General features: G+C 33.9%; 2 protein-coding genes across 2 annotated transcripts; both read right to left on the bottom strand.

Annotated features, from left to right (window-relative positions):
- Nucleotides 1-224: 224 nt before the first annotated feature.
- Nucleotides 225-2436, bottom strand: LOC107951522 (uncharacterized protein C57A10.07). Its single transcript, XM_016886588.2, has 3 exons — nt 1358-2436; nt 916-1040; nt 225-652 (listed from the first exon to the last, which is right to left on the bottom strand). The coding sequence occupies exons 1-3, from the start codon at nt 1950-1952 to the stop codon at nt 326-328; spliced, it is 1047 nt and encodes a 348-aa protein (XP_016742077.2). The 5' UTR covers nt 1953-2436; the 3' UTR covers nt 225-325.
- Nucleotides 2437-4583: 2147 nt separating this feature from the next.
- Nucleotides 4584-8301, bottom strand: LOC107951523 (LRR receptor-like serine/threonine-protein kinase RGI2). Its single transcript, XM_016886589.2, has 2 exons — nt 5398-8301; nt 4584-5169 (listed from the first exon to the last, which is right to left on the bottom strand). Exons 1-2 carry the CDS (start codon nt 8186-8188, stop codon nt 4724-4726), a joined length of 3237 nt encoding a protein of 1078 aa, XP_016742078.1. The 5' UTR covers nt 8189-8301; the 3' UTR covers nt 4584-4723.
- Between the last annotated feature and the right edge of the window lie 12128 nt (nt 8302-20429).

Genomic DNA, 20429 nt, shown 5'->3' with positions numbered 1-20429 from the left:
GAATAAAAAATTATCAAAGTTATGTGTCAATAACATGAAAAAAAAACTATTGAAATGTCATTAAATTATTATAAAAGAACCATGAACAAAGTGGAAAAAGCCTGTAAAATAATTACTACTAAAACTGTTATAAGAAGAAATATTAATATGCCGAAATTTATATAAACGCATAACACTTCAAACATGACTATAATATAAAAAATAACACAAACACAACAATGATATAAGTAATACTAGGTCTAAATTCATTTTCTTTCTCTATTATTAACTTGGTTATTGAAAATTTATATAACAAAATTATGTGGTCAAGTGTCTTTTGGTATGGTTAATTTTGATATGCCCATGGGAGTGAACCTTGATAAGGAGCAGTCCCGCAGTATCTAAACAGACCTTCAATTTCGGGGCATCCATTGGGATACGGGATCGACCGATGGAAAGGATCACGGCCTACTTTTTTCTTCTTAAGCAATCCGATGCATCCAAATGGATCATGCTGAAACTGAGTCCTCACCAATGCCTCACCTTTCAAAGCAGCTTCTTTTGCAGTCAACGAAGCTGGGGTGCCTCTGTAAAAAAATTGTGACTCGGGAAAGTCGATTGCAGAGCGATGCAAGTTTGCAAATCTCTCTTCCTTGAAATCATAACTTACAACCTGATTCAAATGCAATAGGATTAGGATTAATTTTCTTTCTGAAACTTGAAAGTAGCAAGTACATATCACAAAAAACCTCCGGATAAGAAAACACAAATAATATATTTAGTTTGGGAATCCATGGTGGCATCAAAGAAGAACTCGACTGTTTAATCTTTCACCTTATCAAAACATGCTGATATGAGGGAAGATGAGTGGGGGGAGAGAAGTAAAAGTAAGAAAGATTAACGAAATGCAGAATGGTTCGAGTAGGATTTGCTTACGGTTATGTTTTGTGGATATGCCCCAGTAAGCTCTCGAAACCGACAAACGCTGAAGAGAAGATTTTCGAAGCTATCTCTTGCATGCTCCTCTGTTAATGCCCTCCACTTCACACTTCCTTCCTTCCCTGAAAAACAATCGAATATAACAACAATGACACTTGGATAATTAAAAGCAAACTCAAAATAAGTTCTCACTAGTGCGCTACAATGGTTGCATATTTGGATTTAAAGGTCAAACTAACTGGAACTAAAGCTAGAAATTGATAAATTTGATGTTGTGTATGAACCAGGAATATATTCGTAGAAACTAGGCAAACAATCAGTGCAATGCAATCATTATAAATTGTTCATGTTTAAATTTCATTCTTCAAATCAATGGGAACATTCAAGTATAAATAAGGAATGTAAGGACAGCATGGAGGACTGAATAAAGTGAACATACCAAACCATCCTTTCGAGTCAGCAACTGTCCAATAACTCTGCGCCTCACTTCGAGGACCGGCAGCCTTCCGAGTCTCTCCACCACTAAACAGAAGCAAAGCCGCATCATCTTGTGCGGTGCTTTCGACTCCTTCCTTTATATGAGTCAAAAAGGTAGCAGCTTGGCCTGGATTCTTCTGATACGGCTCCAAAAACCAAGAATCCTCCTTGTCGACTTTCTCACAACTACTGCTTGTATAAACTGAATGCCCAGCAACCATTACAAGATTCTTAAGCTTGGCATAGGGATAGTAATTACTGAACCCCTCATCAAGTTTCCTATAATTTCTCAGCATCCTATAGTGGTGCTCATATAGAGATAAACCTATGAGGATTGTGACCCCAAATGCCAAGGAAACAAAGAAAACAAGGAGCGGATGTAACTTGTAATAGTAGTGAAGCCTGTTAGCCAAGGATTTGATCATTCTAACAGGGTAAAACGATGAAACTTTAGACCTTCTGGTTCTTTTGATATTACCTGATTCAATATCAAAGTCACCCCTTGGATAGGCATTGAAGGACTTAGGGCTATTTGACCCAAATGGATAGTTATTCATGATAACAGAAATCCCGCTGAAAAGCTTCGCGATTTAAACAAAGCATACCCAGACAGGCAATTCAACAGATATCGACTAAAGATCAAGAATTTGGAGATTCAATTCAACAAATCCAAAACATAAACTAGTGGAAAAGGAAAGATCTTGATCATTGAGTTGAACTTCTCGTTTGCAGCTTAGGAAAATAGAAATGAATTTTAAGGCAGATAAACAAAATGGGGTTTTGATTTACATGAAAAACAAGATCAAAGCAGAGGAAGAAAGGGTAAAATCACCGAAAGCCTGGCAGGATAGAAATTCAGATCCAAGATTTCAGAGAGTTTGTTTATTAAAAAAAAAAATCAGAGATGATGGCTTAGGGAAGAAGACTAACAACAGGGACTGAATTCTTGGGTTTTGCCCATTTGAAGCCCAACGAAGGAAGTTCCATTTGTTTCTAAAGGTTGCTTGCTTATCGATGGGAAAAGAAAATACTTACGATACAAGCCCATGTTTGAAGTTAACTTCAGTTTTCTTTTAAAAGTCAAATCAAATTTTGTATATGATAACTCGTTATAAATAATTGTATTCCTAATGTATGGTTATTTGAGGGTATTTTATTTTATTTTTAACATCATATATGTATATATATATTTTTAATGTTATTATTAATTAATTTTAAATCTTACATTTTTATTATTTATTATATGTTATATTCAAATGTACACATATATTTCAAATATATCATGTCCACACGCAATGGCAAAGTTAAGGGGTTGGTAGGGCCTTAACCCCTTAAAATGAATTTATTTTTTTATTTAAACTCTTTATAATTTATAAAATTTTAAATTAGTAATAATAAAATTATACTTTGCCCTTCTAATATGATAAAAATTTAATTTAATCTTTTAAAAATTATAAAAATGTAGGTTATTAAAATAGTTAAATTACATTTTTACTATCATAAAAATATATAATTTAAGCTTCGTCCTTGTCCACACACATATGTATGTGATAGGAATACTACTACTAATAATAAATTGGAGAAAGATAGACTTATACAATAAATATATTTATAAATATATATATATAAAGAGATTTTAATTAAAATGGTAAAGTATAAATGTTAAAAGTCATAGTGTCACAAGTTTAAATCCCATTATGTGTATGTATTTGTCTTTTTACATAAAAGATAAAAACATACAAAAAAACACCTTCAAGATTATGCAATTCAATTTGTCAAACAATGTTATTTTAGTCATTATCTAATTGAGTTGATACTTAATTGACTCGTAACACCAACTTAGTTAGGAACATAATATACACACTTGTTGTTCCACGAGTTACATCTCTCAAATACAAAATTGTTGATGAGTTAGCATATATTGCACCCTGCTAAAACATCTTATTAAGAGAGTGTGTTGATGTTACAAATAAAGGGAAGTGCGTTGATGGTATTACTAAGAGAGTTTTTCTTATTCATGTTTATTGTTACTATTTGTTTTGTTTATTGTTGATATTGCCTACATGTTATGTTTTTGTGTTGATAAAATTTCATCTTATTAAGATATTTTTTCAATTGTACTTGTCTGAAGTTATTTTGAACTTTTGTCCAAAAAAAGAGGGAGAGTTGGAACTACTTGTTCCTAATGTTTGTGTTGCATTTCTTGCTTAAAGAATTGACTACATGGTTTTTGATAAAAAAATGTCAAAGAGGGAGATTGTTAACCGAAGTATTTGAAGAGGCTATCTATGTTTCAAGGAAAGTGTCCACTTCCTCTATTATTGCACTAGGCACATAGCTTGCCTTATTTGTAGACATGTTTGACTAAAATATTTTGATGATTTCTTTGCATCTTTTTTAGAATCTTGATTATTTTTCAAGGAATATTCTTATATGGTCTACTTTCCTCATATATTGAGATGTGCAATTCATAAAGATATGAGTTAATTTTATGATTATTTGTATAAGGACAATTGATTTGATGAAATTTAGTAGATTAAGATAGGTTAAAGGTTACCTTGCTTTAAATATAGAAGGTCTGTTTAACTTTAATTGAGGTTCTATTATTAAGACAGTGTGTTTTTTAAGTGACCATCGATATGTCAAGAGAAGTGGTCACTTCCGCTAACACTTCAAAGGGCAATATAACTTGCCTTATTTGGAGTCAGAATTTTTTTTAATCAAATCAATTCGACAATAACTTTTTCAAGTTAAAAGACCACTTTTAAATTATTGTAACTTTACGTGACGTATGATATTGATAAAATCTTTGCTTTACTAGAGGGTTCAAGCGACCCCTTGATGACAATTTTGGTCTTGTAAAATATACAGTAAATGAGTGATAATTTTTTAAAAGAATTTCAGCTCTAGTAGATTATATTATCATGTCATTTGGAATATATAGGCAACCAGCTTGATGGCATTCAGATATCTTGCTTTATGCCGTTGGGTTACCTGCATATCTTAGCAGTTGTCAATGTTCCTACTTTGGGGGAAAAATGATGAAGAGAACAGTTAGTCAGTCCGGTTATAAAGTTCCATTGTTCCTCTTCTGTTCCTACAGGACAACCGTCGCATTGCCTCGCGATAGTTGTCTTCTAAGACTTATCAGGGCCTTCAGTTTCATTCGTTTATATGCATCAAAGAAATAAAAAAAGCAATACTAAGGAGTTCATATCAGATTAATGAAGTAGCAGTTTGAGGCTTACTTTTGCTACAAATTATCCGGATTCAGACCAATACAAATGGCTGTTAAGAAGCAAATACCATTGAAACTAAAGCACATAAACTATGAAGGTGAACTAATGAGAGGTTCAGATGATCTAGAGAAACTAGAACATTGAACTGTAGCTTTGGGGTTGTTTGTTATTCTTTTACAAAGAAGATTTGGTTTCTCAGAATCATCATTCTCGTTCCTGATCTCTTTCAACATTGCTGTTACATCTTTCATGGTGGGTCGTTCTTCGGGACACGGATTGACACATAAGAAAGCCACCCCCAGCACTTGAAGCATCTCTTGGATTTGTGTGCTTGATCTTATGAGGAGCATCTGGTCAATAATTGTTGTGTAATCTTTCCTCTTTTCACGAACGTCAGTGTTGATCCAAGTTATAATGTGGACGCCGTCTGGAATACTCTTGTCTGTTGGTTCCATGCCTGTTAAAACTTCAAGGAGAACTACACCAAAGCTGTATACATCACTTTTCTCTGTGATCCTCATGTTGTATCCATACTCTGCAAATTGTCATAATAGTGTCAGGGATAAGATAGCTGCTACGTTGAAGTAATGAAGTGATCCTGTCTGGTAACTGTATTCAACAGATATAGGAAGGAACAGGGAGCATATCTCTAAGTATCTAAAAATCTTAGAACTTGTTGAAGAAAAAACAGGTTTAGAACATGAAAGGCCGAAGTTGGGAAAAAATTTCATATAATTTAACAGACTGAAATATTTGTACTCACCTGGAGCAATATATCCATAAGAACCTGCAATAATGTTGGAGGCTCTTGGACTCTCTGAAACATCAATCAGCTTTGCCAGACCAAAGTCTGCCAAGAAAGCTTCAAACTGTGGACCAACTAAGATGTTGTTGGATTTGATATCACGATGAACTATCGGTGGAATACAGTCATGGTGAAGATAAGCTAAACCTTGAGCTGCTCCAAGTATGATCTTATATCTTGCATCCCAGTCCAAGAACATGTTCTTCTCATGTAGCAATCCAGCTAAGCTCCCATTACTGATGTAATCAAACAACAGTAGTCTGGTTTTTCCATTGTCACAACATCCCAGTAGCCTCACTATATTTTTATGCCTTATGGATCCAAGGGTCTGAACTTCTGCAGAAAACAAATCCCTCTCCGGAAACTCACCGTTCTTGATTGGCCATAGTTTCTTCACTGCAACCACCTGCTTTGTGGTTGTCTCAACACGATAAACCACACCAGAACAACCCTTTCCAATGATGTTTGAATCAGACAGACTCGTCAATATGTCATTCACAGAGAAGTTTAGCTTTTGGAAGGGGGTAAAATGCCAGTCCAAGAAATCACCTTCATGTTTGGCTCCATGAACTCTGATAAATAAATACACGGCAACAATGACTACTAAAATGGTTACAGTTACACTGAAAAGAGTGCGCATGATAAGATTTCGGGTTGATGTTTTCGAATGGGGACTTCCACTCCATCCGCACTCGGTTTGGTTAATGCAGAGCTCTTGATTGCCAGAAAATGCAGTGCTGGGGAGATTGTGGAATAACTTAGTATCAGGAAGGATACCTGAAAAGTTATTGAATGAGACATCCAATGAAACAAGATTGTCAAGGCCACCTAAGACCATAAGGCTCCCAGTTAGCATGTTGTGAGAAAGGTCTAAGTTGGCCAGTTTTGAGAGATTTGAAAAGCTTTCTGGAATAGGTCCAGTTAAAGCATTCCAACTCAAGTTCAAGAGTATATCGAGTCCTTGGAGATGACCGATCTCTTCCGGGATCCAACCGGCAATCTTGTTTCTGCTTATATCCAACAACTGTAAATCCTTACAGTTTCCCAGCGACTTAGGGATGAAACCTGTTATGGAGTTTCCACTGATTACCATCTTGTTTAACGATGTCAGCTTGCCTAAGTTGTGAGGGATGGTGCCTGTTATGCTGTTCATTGAAAGGTCCAGGATGTTAAGATCAGCAAGGAATTCAAAAGACGCTGGAATTGTACCTTGGAGCTTATTTGCACGCAAATCTACCATTTCTAAATGAGAGCAGTTGCCAATATCAGGAGGAATTTCTCCAGTGAACTGATTTTCTGATAATTCAAGATAGCTCAAACTATGCAAAAGCCCGATTGCTGATGGAATGTGACCACTAAAGTTATTTGATCCCATCCTTAAACGGGTCAAGCTAGTGCAATTTCCCAGAGTTTGTGGGATTTCACCAGAAAGTCTGTTTGATAACAACAACAATTGGGTCAAATTCTTCAAATTGAACAGAGAACTTGGAACTGAACCAGTAAGGAAATTGTGTGATATATCCAAATGTTGAAGTTTCTCACAGTTGGCTAGCTCAGTTGGTATGCTTCCACGAAGCTGATTTTGCCAGGCAAAGAACTGTGAAAGCTCCTTCATTTGTCCAATGGTGGCTGGAATCTCACCAGAGAATCTGTTGTTATCTAACTCCAGTTGCTTTAGGCTTGAAAAGTTGCCTATAAAAGGTGGTATCTCACCAGAAAGGTTGTTACCAGACAAAAGTAGCTCCTCCAATGCAACTAAATTGGCAAGAGATGAAGGAACCTCCCCACTTATATAATTCAATGAGATATCAATAATAACCAAACTTGAACAGTTCCCCAGTGAGTTTGGAATTCTCCCACTCAGCTGGTTTTGCCACAGTAACACCCTCTTCAGATTCTTCAATGAACCCACTTCTTCAGGAATCTCACCAGAAAGTTGGTTTCCATAAAGGAACAACTCCTCCAAGGCTGATGAATTACCTATTTCTGGTGGGATGTGACCATTAAGTTTGCTTGTATAGATTGAAAGAGTTTTGAGATTCTTCAGCTCCCCTAAGCTTGTTGGAATTTGCCCTGAAATACCAGTGTCTGCAAGCCCAAGAAAAGCTAGTCGTTTGCAATTCGATATCTGCGTTGGGATTTCACCTTCAATACCTGAGTTCCCCCCAGCTCGGAAAATCTCCAGTGCCACCAACTGCCCTATCTCTGTTGGAATCTTCCCAGAAAGATGATTATCAAACAGTTCAAGCAGCTGAAGCTTTGAACAGTTTCCAATTTCCCTTGGAATCCCACCGTGCAAGGAATTTGTATTCAGAGACAATGACTGCAAATCAGACAACATCCCAATCTGAGCTGGAATATTTCCAGAGAAAGCATTAAAACTAAGGTTCAAGGTGACCAATGATGAGAGGTTCCCTATTGAAGGTGGAATTTCCCCAGTGAGGTTCCCACGTGAAAGAACAAGAGCAGTAAGATGCTGAAAAGAGACGATCTGAGTGGGAAAGGTTGTATGAAGATTGATGTTGGAGATTGTGATTTCAGTAACGAAGCCTCCATGATTACATTTAATGTAATCCCATGTGCATGGATTTGAGTGGGATGGATTCCATGAAGAGAAGAAAGCAGCAGCTGAAGAAGAATTGAAAGTAGAAAGCCATGAAAGCAAAGAGAGACCTTCATGGTTCAACCCAGAAATGGATGAAACAAAGTTGAGAAACAAGAGAATAATACCGATTCCATTGCTTGACATGATGAGAATAGTATTCGAATACTGTTCTATCTCCCTCTAGTTATAGATATCCAATCTCATGGTTGTTTTTGGACATGCATGCTTTAATTTGCTTTACTACTGGTATTTCTACACTGTAAAATGTTACTTTCATTATATGTATGTATATGAAAAAAGGATTGATAGTTACATGTAATTTTCCAAACACTTTCAAACAAAGATTGCTTATCTTTTTTTCCTTGAGCTAAGTTGCATGACAACTCGTGAGGGTGTCTGAAAATGACAAAACAACACCAAAAAAACTAAAGAGACCAAAACATGGTGGACACCACAGCTTCTTTTCATTTATTTATTTATAATTTTTGAGAACTGGTAAGGTTTCAAGATCAGTTTGAAATAGAAAAGGTTCTTAGAAACAAAGTGAAGGCAATGATGTTTGTAAAAGGATTAGACATTGGGTATTCTTTCTCTCATTCACGAACCTTCTCTCCCCACCACATGCAATATTGGGTAAAAGCCACTACAATATGATGCCAAATTTGTCCATTTTCTTACTTCTTATTGGCAGTTTGCCTTTATTAATATACTTCAATAACTAAATAATAAATTTATTTAAATTTTGATTTATTTCCAACTTTTTTTGCATAGACAACCTGTACTCGAAATTTTCATCACTTTTTCTCTAGATTAATCAATATCGTAAATAACGCTTCTATTCATTCTTTATGTTTTATTTCTTTCTTTCGATTTCATCAATTTCTTTGGACGACTTCACCTTACCTAAAACAATGACGGGAAATGGTTGTCAAAAAGAGTTAAGGTAGATATTTGGTTGAGATTGCGTAATAATTATTACCATATTGTACACTACTAATTATTAGTATGTTATTATCATTGCGTAATAATGTCTTTATGATTTATGTAAAGAAAATTTGTAACAAAATTTGTACCACCAATATAAAATTAGGTAAATTAGATAATTAATAATATATTTGTTATACATAATATAAAGCATATCACATAAACCCTGGTCACCCGATATGTGTGCTCGCCACTCATCCTAGTTGGCGAGATATGATCTAGTTAGCCAGTGGCGCCCCAAACCCGGTTAGGATGGTCCGACCCGAATTTGGAATGTCAAATTAGTCACCAAAGTGACCCAAAACTTCACACAACATTTTCGCATGCAATTAATTATCTGTTTTCTTTTTCAATCAACAGCGAAAGTCTCATGCATACATTCAACTCATATATAGACAGAAATAAACAATTGAAACCTATTTGTATGCTTTTTCTAACAACATTTACTCAAACGAGGCATAAAGGCAAAAATGTCATTTCATGTCCAATTTAGGCAAACACATATGTAACATCGATTTAAAGGTACATTTTAATTCTAAAATATTTTTAGAAACATTTTGTAAAGAATCAGTTTAACCCGATTAGCAATTCTTAGTTAATTTTAAAAATAAATATCTTAGGGACTAAATCGAAACATTGACAAAATATTGAAAATAATCAAATTACAAAATTATCAGTAGATTTACGAAATTAAACATCTAGGACTCTGGTAGGTGAATTTTCAAAGCATTTTGTAAACGTTTGGGACTCCTATTACATCACCAAAATCTAAGGACCAAATTGCAAAGCTAAGAAAGCATGCCTTGGACAAGCCAAACATAACGTTGAGACAATGCGATGCATCGGAATGAGCCCTGGAAGGGACCCCTCATTGAGACGACTCAATAGAGGTAGTTAAGACGTCAATCCCACGTCAAGATCTCGGATCCAGTTTCAGCTTGAAACTTGCAATTTTCAAGTTTAAACAATACTACACATACCATTTTGTGCATTTAAGGCTATTTCTCACTTCAAACATTTCATATTACCTTCAAACATCAATTAGAACGTGCTCACATACACCATAAAATATCATGACAAAATTTGACATACTATGTAACAATTACGCTAGCAACCATACTTTTACCCCAATAGATCATTACTCAATACATCAGATCAGTATCCTAAGGTTTCCTAAGGATCCTAAACGTCCATTTTGAACCATTTGGTCATTTTAAACATGCTCAAATTTCCAGAATACTATTTTAAGCCTATTAACACTTTTTAACCAATTTACATGCCACTTTAATACATATTCATCAAGAAATCATAGCACATATCATCAATATCATTCTCAAACATTAAAATATCCACAATCAAAGTCTAAAACATCATCAACATCCCATGAGTCTAGTCCCAAAATAATAACCCACATCGCATTTATTCAAAGTATTCAAAACCATAAAAACACCTACTCAAGAGTTATGCCTTGGATGGATCACGACACTTGCCCACTCCTCATTCCTTGGATGTGCTACTAGCTTGCAAGTTTTAGGAAAATAGTGTGAGCTTTTTTAAGCTCAGCGAATGTTCAGAAGTGCTACTAAGCATACACAATAACATAAGTCAAACAAGAGCATACTAAGGCACATTTGCAACCTCATTTTCATCAAGTAAAAAAAAAACATTTTCATTTTTCATTATCTCACAAGTTTGACATATTCTTCTACATAGATTCACACATAACATAACTCACATATAATTCAAATAATTATAATTTGGAAATTTGGGACTATGAAACATATAAGTGGACTCAATCACCACATATTGGATAAATGAATCTCCATCACAATAATAAATAAATATGTGTAATTGCGGATATTTTGGTGCCATTCAGTTCACATTTATCAGTTTCTCATCACAACCTCATACACAATACATGCTTATCAGATACACATTTTATTGCATTGCAAGTGCCACAATAGTGCTCATTGAGCTATTTTATATCAGACCTCACATATGTGCATTAAAAATTAGTAAATCACCTTTACATTATTACATTTTCACATATTGCTTGCTACATTAACATCATATATCACAACTCGTCTTACTCTCGGAACTTAGGATAGGAGTTTAAGATAATTCTAAGCTCTCAATTAACACTATGAATCACCCGTACCAGTAGCGACTCCAGAACACTCACTTATCTCGATTTCGCTTGCTAGTCGAAAGCTTAAACAAGCCTCGCCTTGCCTTTTGACTTGCTAGAGGGCTCCGATGGATCCAAGATTTCTTACACATAATACACACAATGCACATAGGTCATTAACAACCAAAAACATATGAAAATCAAACAAAAACATAGATCTAGTCTAATTCTTCTAATTAATTAATTGATTGGTTGATACTCGCTTATCTCCCGACCTCACTTTTTCAACTAGGACAAATTACGATTTACTCAATTCGACTTATCTCCCAACCTCACTTAACCTATGATAACTTTCTAGGGTTGTCAATCCTAATGGTTTAAGCACACGTATTTCATACTAACTAACCCCTCTTGGGAAACCCTAAATCCTCTATTAATCACATCCCTATCCACTCGTTAATATCCCCTAAGGGATTTAACCACTCATGTTGTTCATAATCTCTATCTCGATTGAATGAATCATGTGAAGAACACAATTGATTCAGAAAATAAAAGAGATTTGAATAATCATGGATTGAATATCAACTGAGGAACGAAGTAGCAAATCACTTGATTGGAATAAAGAATTAAATTGAATACAAAAGAAAGTAAACTGAAATACTTGAATTAAATAGATAAACTCTTGAATCAAAACTAATTTCAAGAGGAAAAACAAAAGAGTATTGAAAAGCCTAAAAGAAAATAGTCTAAATCTACTTCTAAACTATTAGGGTTTTTGAAGGAGTCTAGGATGACTTAGTTACATCAAACCCCTAATTTTTAATTTAAAAAAGTTTTGGCAGCCCAAATTAGGTCTTTTACATGTCCTAGGTCTTCTTATAAAATTGATTACGTGAATGAAAATAACCCTAAATTACTTAGGCAGGATGTCGACCTGTGTTGCGCCACACCCTTAAGTGGCATGACACGACACCCAATTCCAGCCTTGTATCATTCGTTTTGTGCTTTAGCATATCGAGAAGCTTGTGCATCTCTCTCCCCTTACTTCCACGCCAATTGGGCCTTTATATCTTTATCCTGCACACTCAATTAAGCATTTTAGTACAACCTAAGGCCCGTGTCAGACTATTGGATCACAACACATATAAAATATGTTAAAAAAACACTTATTTTATTAATATTTATTCCTAAAGCCTAATTACCAAAAATATAATATTAATCCTAAATTACATAGAAAATAATGCCCTTAAGTGTGAAATTGACTACTACATTTGACTGCAGGTTAGAAACCACATAACGGGAAGAGGAAACCCAACAACCTTCTAAAAGGCAATGAGAATGAAATGAAGTCAATATAGTGCTTCTTATTTTATGGTTTTCATATGATGCGGGACTGTCCAGAGTGATCTAAGTGGTCCACAATCAATAAAAGAAAGCGGAGCTTGATAAGGAAAGGTTTCGGCTTGGTTTAATGATGCTCAATTCTATGAAAGTAAAGAGGGATCAAAAATAGAATGGGTTGATTTCAACATCGTAAGCTGAAGAAAGAGTGCTCTTGTTGATTCAGGGGCTCTGATTTAGTCATGTCGAAAAGAATCGTGGGTAAAGTTGGTCTCTTAGTTAGCAAAACAACTAGGAGAATCAATACGATAAATCCAAAAGGTTCTGATTGTGGGAGTAGCACAAGGAGTTTGAGCTACAGATTGGTTAGTGGAAAGGATGTTATACCTAAATTTATTTAATAATATGTTTTGATATAACAAATTAAAAAGTTTTTGAATAAAAGTTAAAGTTGAAAAAAATTAGCAAAATGATAAAATCAAGTTAAAATGATTTCAATTGAGTTAAAGATTTTCAATCAAGTTAAAAATGTTTTAAAACAAGTCAATATTGCTTTAAGCTAAAAAGTATTGATACTTTTTGGCTAGGTATCGATAGTTTTCAAAATATTGATATCCATTCTAAAATCGATACCAATCTAACATTCTATTTTGAATTAATTGCAAAAAAGTATTGATACCTTTTACAAGGTATCGGTAAATTGTCTTTGGTATGGTTGTAAACTAATCAGGTACGTCTCGAGCCTTAATTGTTTGGCATGTTAGCAAAAATGCGAGAATGACTAAATAATTGTATGATTGATATTGTTGTGGATGATTAGTTAATATGTTGTATGTTGGTCGTGTGTATAGCATGTTTCCAAATGAGAATGAGGCTTATGCATGACATATTTGTATGAATGATTTTCTATGAAATGTTTGAAAGACTGTTATACATGCACTCAAAAAAGTATCGTAAATTTATAAGACATTGTGATATGTTGAACGACACCATCTTAATGGTGAATTGAAAGTTGGATAAATAATCCTATTGACTAAAAGTATATGAATGTATAAGGACGCGTTGACCGTGCCACTGAAATGAGAAAGTATTGAATTCATGATTATGTATGAGATTGTATGACATATTACATGTGCATCGGGGTAGTTGATGTTGTGGTTGACGAAGGAGTTCCGTAGAGTACTGGCGACATGTTAAGTCTGCATCTATACGTAGTCAGTGCACTGCACCAAGAGTATTGTGGAGATTAGCGATTTTATCAAATTTAATATTAAATGGAAAAATTTCTGGAACTATGTTTATACAGTGGTTTTTACCACATCGAGCTTTGCTCATAATGTTTGGAGTTTGGCAGACGAGTTCTGGGGAACTCATAGTGTGTAGCGGATGGTTGGGGTAGAAACTTTTTTCATTATGACTTGTTCATGGCATGTTTGAATGTTGATATTGATGCTATGATTATGATACACGCTTTCTTGATTGAATGGTCTTAAATGTATGTTAAATGTACTTATTGTTTAGAATCATATTGAGCTAGTTAGCTCACCCTATTACCTCAAACTTCTCAGGTAATGAATGAAACTAGGATCGGACTTGACATGCAGACGTATGATGGATTTTGGACTTAATTATTAATTATTATTTTTATTTAAAGTTCCCTAAATTTATTTAGTTTTTGACTGTAAAATTATTCGAATTGTGGTTTGGGTTTATTTATGTTTTGGGGATTTTTTATGCTTGCATAACTTCATACTTTAAATTGATTTATAGGACTATTTTGAAATGTGACTAAGCATGTTACTTGGCTTAATAGATAATTGGATTTAAAAATTTTTTTTGATGCAATTAAACCTAATAGGATTTTTCTAAAACAATGTCAAGCAGCGTGCTTTCCTAAAATCACACTAATGTTATTAACTTGACTTAATGAACGCGGATCTATTTAATGAATGTTTTCCAAAATAACAAAGGTAACCACTTATTTATTTAAAAGGAAGTGCATTTGAGGTTTTCAACTGATAATAGGGGTGACTTTCACGATTCGGCCATAACATCTAGGCCGGTTTGGGAGGTTACATATGAGAGTTTTCTTTAAACCTTTTAATGATGTATCAACTAGTAGATTTCTTCAACCAATTCACATAGACTTATTTGGTCTTATTAGGATAACTAACTTAGGTGGAAAATAATATGCGTTTGTACTTGTTGATGACTATTCTAGGTTTACTTGGGTTTTTTGCTTTAGTACTAAAGATGAGGCTTTAGAAAAAGTCATCACATTTTCAAAAATAAATTAAAATGAAAAAGGTTACTTTGTCATTGGTGTTAGAAGTGTCCATGAAACCGAATTTCAAAATCTTGGTTTTGAAAATTTTTGCAACTCAAATGGAATTAGCCATAATTTTTCTACACCTAGAACCCCTCAACAAAATAAAGTTGCTGAGAGGAAAAATAGAACTTTAGAAGAAATGGCTAAAAAATTCATGCTTTGTAAAAATAATTTACCAAAATATGTTTGGGCGGAAGCTACAAATACCGCTGGCTATATTGTTAATAAAGTGATAATTAGGCCTATTTTAAAGAAAAATCTATATGAACTTTTCAAAAATAAAAAGTCTAACATTAGTTATTTTTATCCTTTTGGATGCAATTTTTTTTTAAAACAATGGAAAAGAAAATCTTGATAAATTTGATACAAAAAGTGCTGAAATAAATTTTCTTAGTTATTCTTTAAATTTTAAAGCTTTTCGAGTGTTTAACAAAAGAATTTTGGTAGTAGAGGAGTCTATACATGTTATTTTTGATGACTCTAACCTTCCTCCTAGAAATGATTCTTGTATTGATGACGATGATGATGATGATGTATGAATTTTTAATAATAATGATAAAGTGGATCAATCATCAAGTGAGAAGATACATGAACAAACACAAGATGCTTTAAAGGAGCTTATAATAGAAGAGAGGAAAGTAACTGATCCAAGAGATTTCAACTATGTGAAAGATGGTAAGATTTTGGGAGATCCATCCAAAGGGGTAACTATTGGATATTCTCTTAGAAATACTTGTAAATATGTTACATTTATCTCATACATTGAGCCTAAAACATCAAAGAAGAATTAAATGATGAATATTGGATATTGGCTATGCAAGAAGAGTTAAATCATTTTGAAAGAAGTAAAGTATGAACCCTAGTTGAAAGACCTTGTGATAAATCTACTAGGTACTAAATGGGTTTTTAGGAAAAAGCTAGATGAGAATGGTAGCATAGTGAGGAACAAGGCTAAACTTGTTACTCAATGTTACACTCAAGAGGAAGAAATAAATTATGATAAAATTTATGCTTCAGTAGCTAGGATGGAAGCCATTAGAATGCTTTTAGCTTTTGCATGCTTTAATGATTTTAAATTATATCAAAAAAATGTTAAAAGAGCTTTTTTAAATGGTTTTATAAATGAAGAAGTGTAAGTTGAGCAACCACCCTGTTTTGAAGATTCAAAATTTCAAAATCACATTTTCAAACTTTCAAAAGTCTTATATTGTTTAAAACAAGCTCCTAGAGCTTGGTATGAAAGATTATCAAATTTTCTTAATGAAAAAAGCTTTTGTAAAAGGAAGATTGACACCACACTTTTTTATCAAAAGAAAAGACAATGATTTAATAGTAGTTCAAATATATGTTGATGATATTATTTTTGGAGCTACTAATGATATTCTTTGTCAAGAATTTTCCAAGCTAATGCAAGGTAAATTTGAGATGAGCATGATGGGAGACCTTTTCTTGGATTAACATCTCTCTCTTAAGCTTTATTTTTTGATTTTTGATATAACAAAAAGTGGGGAGAAAAGAAGAGAAAGGTAAATTATTGGTATTTGGTTGATTATTTCTATAACTAATCTTTTAATGCCAAAATCAAGTGATCAAAATCAAGTGATCAAATTATTGGTATTTGGTTGATTATTTCCATATTTCATAAAAATTAATTCATTGATTCAAATTGAACTTTAAAAAAGGGAGTAACAAATTAAAATTCAAAAACAAATTTACCAAAATATTATGTTATATAAAAAAGGGGAGATTTTATACCTAGCTTTATTTGATAATATGTTTTGATACAACAAATTAAAATGTTTTTGAATAAAAGTTAAAGTTGAAAAAAATTAGAAAAATGATAAAATCAAATTAAAATGATTGCAATTGAGTTAAACATTTTTAATCAAGTTAAAACTATTTTAAAACAAGTCGGCATTGCTCCAGGCTAAAAAGTATTGATGCTTTTTGGTCAAGTATCGATAGTTTTCAAAATATTGATACCATTCTAAATTGATACCAAATTGACATTCTATTTTCAGTTAATAACAAAAAAGTATCCATACCTTTTACCATACATTGATAAATTATCTTTGATATCGTTGTAAACTAACTTTAACGATTACTAAATCATACATTAAATGCTAATAGTATCGATACTTGTAGAAAAAGTATCGATACATTTGTTGCAAGTGAATTTATTTATCTAGTATTTTCATCCCAATGGCTTTATTCATGTTTCCAACAACCACAATGGCTGGAAATGAATTAAAGGATATAATGCCAGCTTTTAAAGGTCCTACAACAATAAGAAAGAACATTCAAGCAAAATCATTAATCAAACAACCTTTGTGTCAAATATTTCTATACTTTTCTTTCATACACTTGTGAGCTTTAATTCTATTCTATTTGCTCAAGTGTTTTCATTGTAATTGAGCTTAATTTGCAAGCACTCAGATCTTGTAAGGATCATTTCTTTGTTTTCTTTTTTGTATCTCTTTGAGAGGGTTTGTGTTTTAAGATTTAGGTAGAAATCTTAAAGGAGTTGTTAGGTTAAACATTGTCCTCAAAGGTTGATCAAATTAGTGAATTGGAAAGTCTATAGTTGTGGAAAGCTAAGGTAGTGGAGTAGGCAATGGAGTCTGAACCGCTCTAAATTCTTGTGTTCACTTTTCTATCCTTTCTCTTTAGCTTTCAAAAAATTTTAAAAGTCAATTCAACCCCTCTTAGAAATTTCAGTTTGATCTTTTGAGCTAACAAAGGAAAAGAAGACTTTCAGGTAATTCATTTAGATGATTATGCATTTTTTCTTGGCTTAAATTTTCTTGACAAGATTAATGCTCTTTTGGTTTCTTTTATCGATTGCATATGTATTTTGGATACTTGAAAACAATAATGCATAGTGCTAGTGAGTTGATACATGAGGGGTGGAACAAGATATTATCGACAATTGAACAAGCCGAGGATATTCCTTATGGTGAGAATATTGGCTCGGGAAGTCGAAGTGCTAAGGAGACCCCTTTTGGAAATGCTAGAGGGGTGATAAATTGATATGAAGTGTGATGAGTTATTAGTAGGGCTACCATTTATGAGAGATGTGGGTTGTGCTTTGAACTTTGTGGGAAAAATAGTGATGCAAATTGGGCAGTTAAACAGAATAAATGTTATGAGTAAGACACATCTCAAACACTTTTCTAGTATTTTCATTATGACTTACCATTGACTTGACAAAGACATAGGGTCCCTTTCAAAGTTCTAAAGCGGGTAAGTTAGGGGCAAGTTAGGGGCTTACAAAATCAGAGTTAGTGACAATAATCAATGTTATAATAGTGTTCAATGTGAGCATGCCTAAGCCTTTCTGTGTGAATCAAGGGGATCCTGGCCAAGGCAAGTCACGATGGGGCCAAGTAAGAGCAGTAGGCTCTTACGATCAAGATGTCCAAGGGAAAATACAATTTGAGTTATACAGTGGTAGAGGCATAAGTCGAGGAAAATGTTTGAGGGGAGAAACTACCTAGAAGAGAGAATAGTTGGAAATCGGTCGAGGCATTGAGATAGTTTTGAGACGAGTTAGATCAATGTCATTCTAAGGAAGCGATAAGAGAGTAGTGAGAATGGATAGGGAAGAATGTCACAAGCTGTGATCGAAGCTCATGCGCACTGAATCGCTCATGGAGGTCAATGATCAAATGGGGCTCATTTAACCCACATAAACTAGCGTGATTCTTGGAACCATGGAGAAGTCCATATACTTGAAGCCTGGTGTCTTAGTGAAACACTCAGGTAAAACTAGAGTACCATGATGAATATTTGCAATCCTAAAGGGATAAGATTGTATCTCTTAGGACTCTCATATTGTAGGTAGAATTTAATCTCGATCTTCGATGTAATTTAAACTATACTAGTGGATCTGGGGGAGCTCAACTATAAATAGAGTCCTACCCTCTCATTTGTAATCATTCCATTTTTATTTTTGAAGTTGAAAAGTCAAATAAGTTATTATGCATTTTCCTTATGCTAATATTTTTTCCCAATTGGATTCATTTCCATTAGTTACTAGTACATTTTTCCACGACCAAGCTCGACAGTAATTTTTGTAGCCCTCTTGTTTTATTATTGTTATACCTCATCCAGACTAGATACATTAGCATACAACACCTAAGAAACATCCAAATCAACTCAATGACTTTACATTACCATCTCTTCCACCAGAAACCTTGGAGTAAGGTGATCATGGGTGAGTCGGTCTGGTCTGGCCTCAAAGAATTTAGGCTTTTTCTAGCCTGACCCGAAAAATGGTCCTAAAATTTTGCCCAAGTCTGACCCAGATAAAAATACTAAAGCTTGAGCTCGAGCTGCCTATATTAGTTTTTTATATTATTATTTTTATATAAAATTTTTTAAAAATATAATAAATAAAATACACTAAAAACATTAAAATAAATGTTTCCCAACAAATTGAAAATAATTAAAATTTTTTTATACTTAAATAACACAAAAAACAAATACATTAAAATAGTAGCAAAATTAACAATAAAACAAGGTATACATATCCAAACAAATAACAATAAAATAGTATAAATTAATAATAGCGAAACACCAAAATAGTGAAACAACTGCAAAAAAAAAAAACAAAAAACAAAAAGCAACAAGTTTTTTCTTGCAAATTCGGGCCGGGCTGGGCAAAAAATGTAACACCCCTTACCCGACCGACACCAGAATAGGCCGAGCATACCGGACTACATCGAATATTCGTCACATTTCCACAACTTGCATAAAATTTTATACATACATCCACATTCCCTTAAAGGTTCTATGGTACCTAAAACATGCTTAAAAGGGTCAGGGCTAAACCGATAACTCGAGAAAACTTTACAAAACTAGAAAAATTTTTCCTCATTGCAGGGTCACAATGCCGTGTGCCACTCGTTCACTCACACATCAAGTACACGCCCGTGTGAATACAGGATCATACTGACTTTTCACATGGCCAAACCACACGCCCGTGTGTCCAGCCCGTGTGCCTTGCACACGCTCGTTCCAGGCCGTGTGCTACGTCTGCCAAAACAGCTTTATTCATTTGTACATCAGCAAACAATAAGGGGTACATGCCAAGGTACACACCCGGTCCTCAGCCCCAGTGAATGGTAAAATAACATTTCAAGCCAACTGAAGGCTATTTCCAAGCCGTGTGTTAACCCGTGTGGACAACTCAAGGCTATTTTCCAAGCCAACTTTCCACCTTCAATTTATACACACAAGTACATATTCACTAGCCATTAACATGGCACATTTCAAAACATGAATGGCTATCAAACAACCTTATTCGAGTCTAAATCATGACATTCCTATCATCAACTAAAACATGCTTCAGACCTACTAAATCAACAATTAAATCACTTACCAAAATAAACCATCACCTAGACATTATACATGCATCACATAACATGCTCCAAATTCACCATTTAAAGCCAATCAAAATGACCACAACACACTTCATTTACAAGCCAAAATATACCATTATGACACTAGCCTATACATGCCATGTACCAATATATATATAACTTAAAAAGTACCAAAATATTGATTGATAGTGTGATGACGCTTCCAGACGATCCTCGAAT

Source organism: Gossypium hirsutum, chromosome A02, assembly GCF_007990345.1.
Source record: "Gossypium hirsutum isolate 1008001.06 chromosome A02, Gossypium_hirsutum_v2.1, whole genome shotgun sequence".
NCBI classification, from domain to species: Eukaryota; Viridiplantae; Streptophyta; class Magnoliopsida; order Malvales; family Malvaceae; genus Gossypium; species Gossypium hirsutum.
The sequence above is the reverse complement of the archived record's forward strand: the minus strand, read 5'-3'. Positions and strand labels throughout refer to the sequence as shown.

Coding starts and splice junctions, on each gene's coding strand:
- LOC107951523 (XM_016886589.2), bottom strand. CDS start 8,188: ATGTCAAGCAATGGAATCGGTATTATTCTCTTGTTTCTCAACTTTGTT. Junction 5,170..5,397: donor TTATGGATATATTGCTCCAG/GTGAGTACAAAT, acceptor GACAATTTGCAG/AGTATGGATACAACATGAGG.
- LOC107951522 (XM_016886588.2), bottom strand. CDS start 1,952: ATGAATAACTATCCATTTGGGTCAAATAGCCCTAAGTCCTTCAATGCC. Junction 1,041..1,357: donor TGACTCGAAAGGATGGTTTG/GTATGTTCACTT, acceptor ATTGTTTTTCAG/GGAAGGAAGGAAGTGTGAAG. Junction 653..915: donor CATATCCACAAAACATAACC/GTAAGCAAATCC, acceptor CATTTGAATCAG/GTTGTAAGTTATGATTTCAA.